Below are 1,186 nucleotides of genomic sequence, written 5' to 3' on the forward strand. Positions count from 1 at the left end.
GGTTGAAGCATTATGTCAGATATTGTCATTTCTGTGTAGCCCCGTTTTTCGAGCTGAGATTTTGCACACTCATAAATTATAACGTTACATACATCACATGTTCTGAAAGGCATATGTCTTGAAAAACAGATTCACTTGTTTGCTAGAGAATTCGTTTCCATGTCACAATCACAGCAGCTTGAAGGAGAGAAGAGTTACAACTGTTAGAACCCTAGCTGAAATTAATTTCTGTATCCCTTTTCCCCGCGATAAAAGCAGGGGGAGAATGCAATACAGCGACATGTCACACATACTGCATTTGCAGTGCTGCCGCCTCATGGCGAGAACCACACCAGCGTGCAGGTACGTACACGCTAGCCATTTTTCAGGATTCAGAAGTCGGCGAACAAGTCGTCCTCGTCCTCGTCGTTGAGGCAGCGGCGGTACCGCTCGAGGTCCTCGTCGGCGAGGCCGTACCGAGCGCGCCAGTCCTCGAGCCTGGCTTCCGCCTCCCGCACGTTGCCCATCACCGTCTGGTACGCCACGTTGATCCGCTGGAAGTCCACGCCGTCGTCGTCGCCGTCGCCGTCGCCGTCGCGCCGGCGCACGACGTCCGGGTGGTACTGCAGCGCGAGGCGGTGGAAGGCCTTCTTGACCTCGCCCCTGGTGGCTCCCGGCGCCAGCCTCAGCGTCCGGTAGTGGTCCTCCTCCACCCCGCCCGCTGACCTCGCCGTCGCCGCCCCGCGCACGCGGCCGCACCTTATCGAATTCGAAGCCATTCGTTGTCGTCGCACCGGCTCCAACGCTGGCGAAGGGACGCGCAGGTGCAGCGCTGCTCCTCCGGCGACGGTAGCCATGGGTTTAGGAGCGCGCAAAGAGATGAATCAGAAGATCGATCGGTGGCGGTGAGTTGGAATGCAGTTTATCGGCGCTTGGATCAGGATGTCGTTCGTTGTATTGGTACTTTGGTACGCTGACTACGTGCTGCAATGCCTGGAATGGATGAGGATGACGCGCGGGACTGTGGGATTTATAGGAGGAGGAGGCGCGCGGTTGGGCTCGGCTCGCCGGAAGCATGCAGCGGCACGTTCGGGTTTGCTTGACGGTGTTTCCCACGTTGTTGGCACTGCCAGGGCTCGCACGTTTGGGCACGGACAAAAACTTGGCGACGGGGAGGTTCGACAGGTCCATCCGTTCCGTTTTCTCC

General features: G+C 57.8%; 1 protein-coding gene across 1 annotated transcript; it reads right to left on the minus strand.

The window, feature by feature from the left end:
* Positions 1–371: 371 nt before the first annotated feature.
* Positions 372–836, minus strand: LOC124697379 (chaperone protein dnaJ 8, chloroplastic-like). Its single transcript, XM_047229980.1, has one exon. It carries the CDS (start codon positions 834–836, stop codon positions 372–374), a length of 465 nt encoding a protein of 154 aa, XP_047085936.1.
* Positions 837–1,186: the final 350 nt, after the last annotated feature.

Source organism: Lolium rigidum, chromosome 3 (assembly GCF_022539505.1).
Source record: "Lolium rigidum isolate FL_2022 chromosome 3, APGP_CSIRO_Lrig_0.1, whole genome shotgun sequence".
In the NCBI taxonomy this organism is placed as follows: Eukaryota; Viridiplantae; Streptophyta; class Magnoliopsida; order Poales; family Poaceae; genus Lolium; species Lolium rigidum.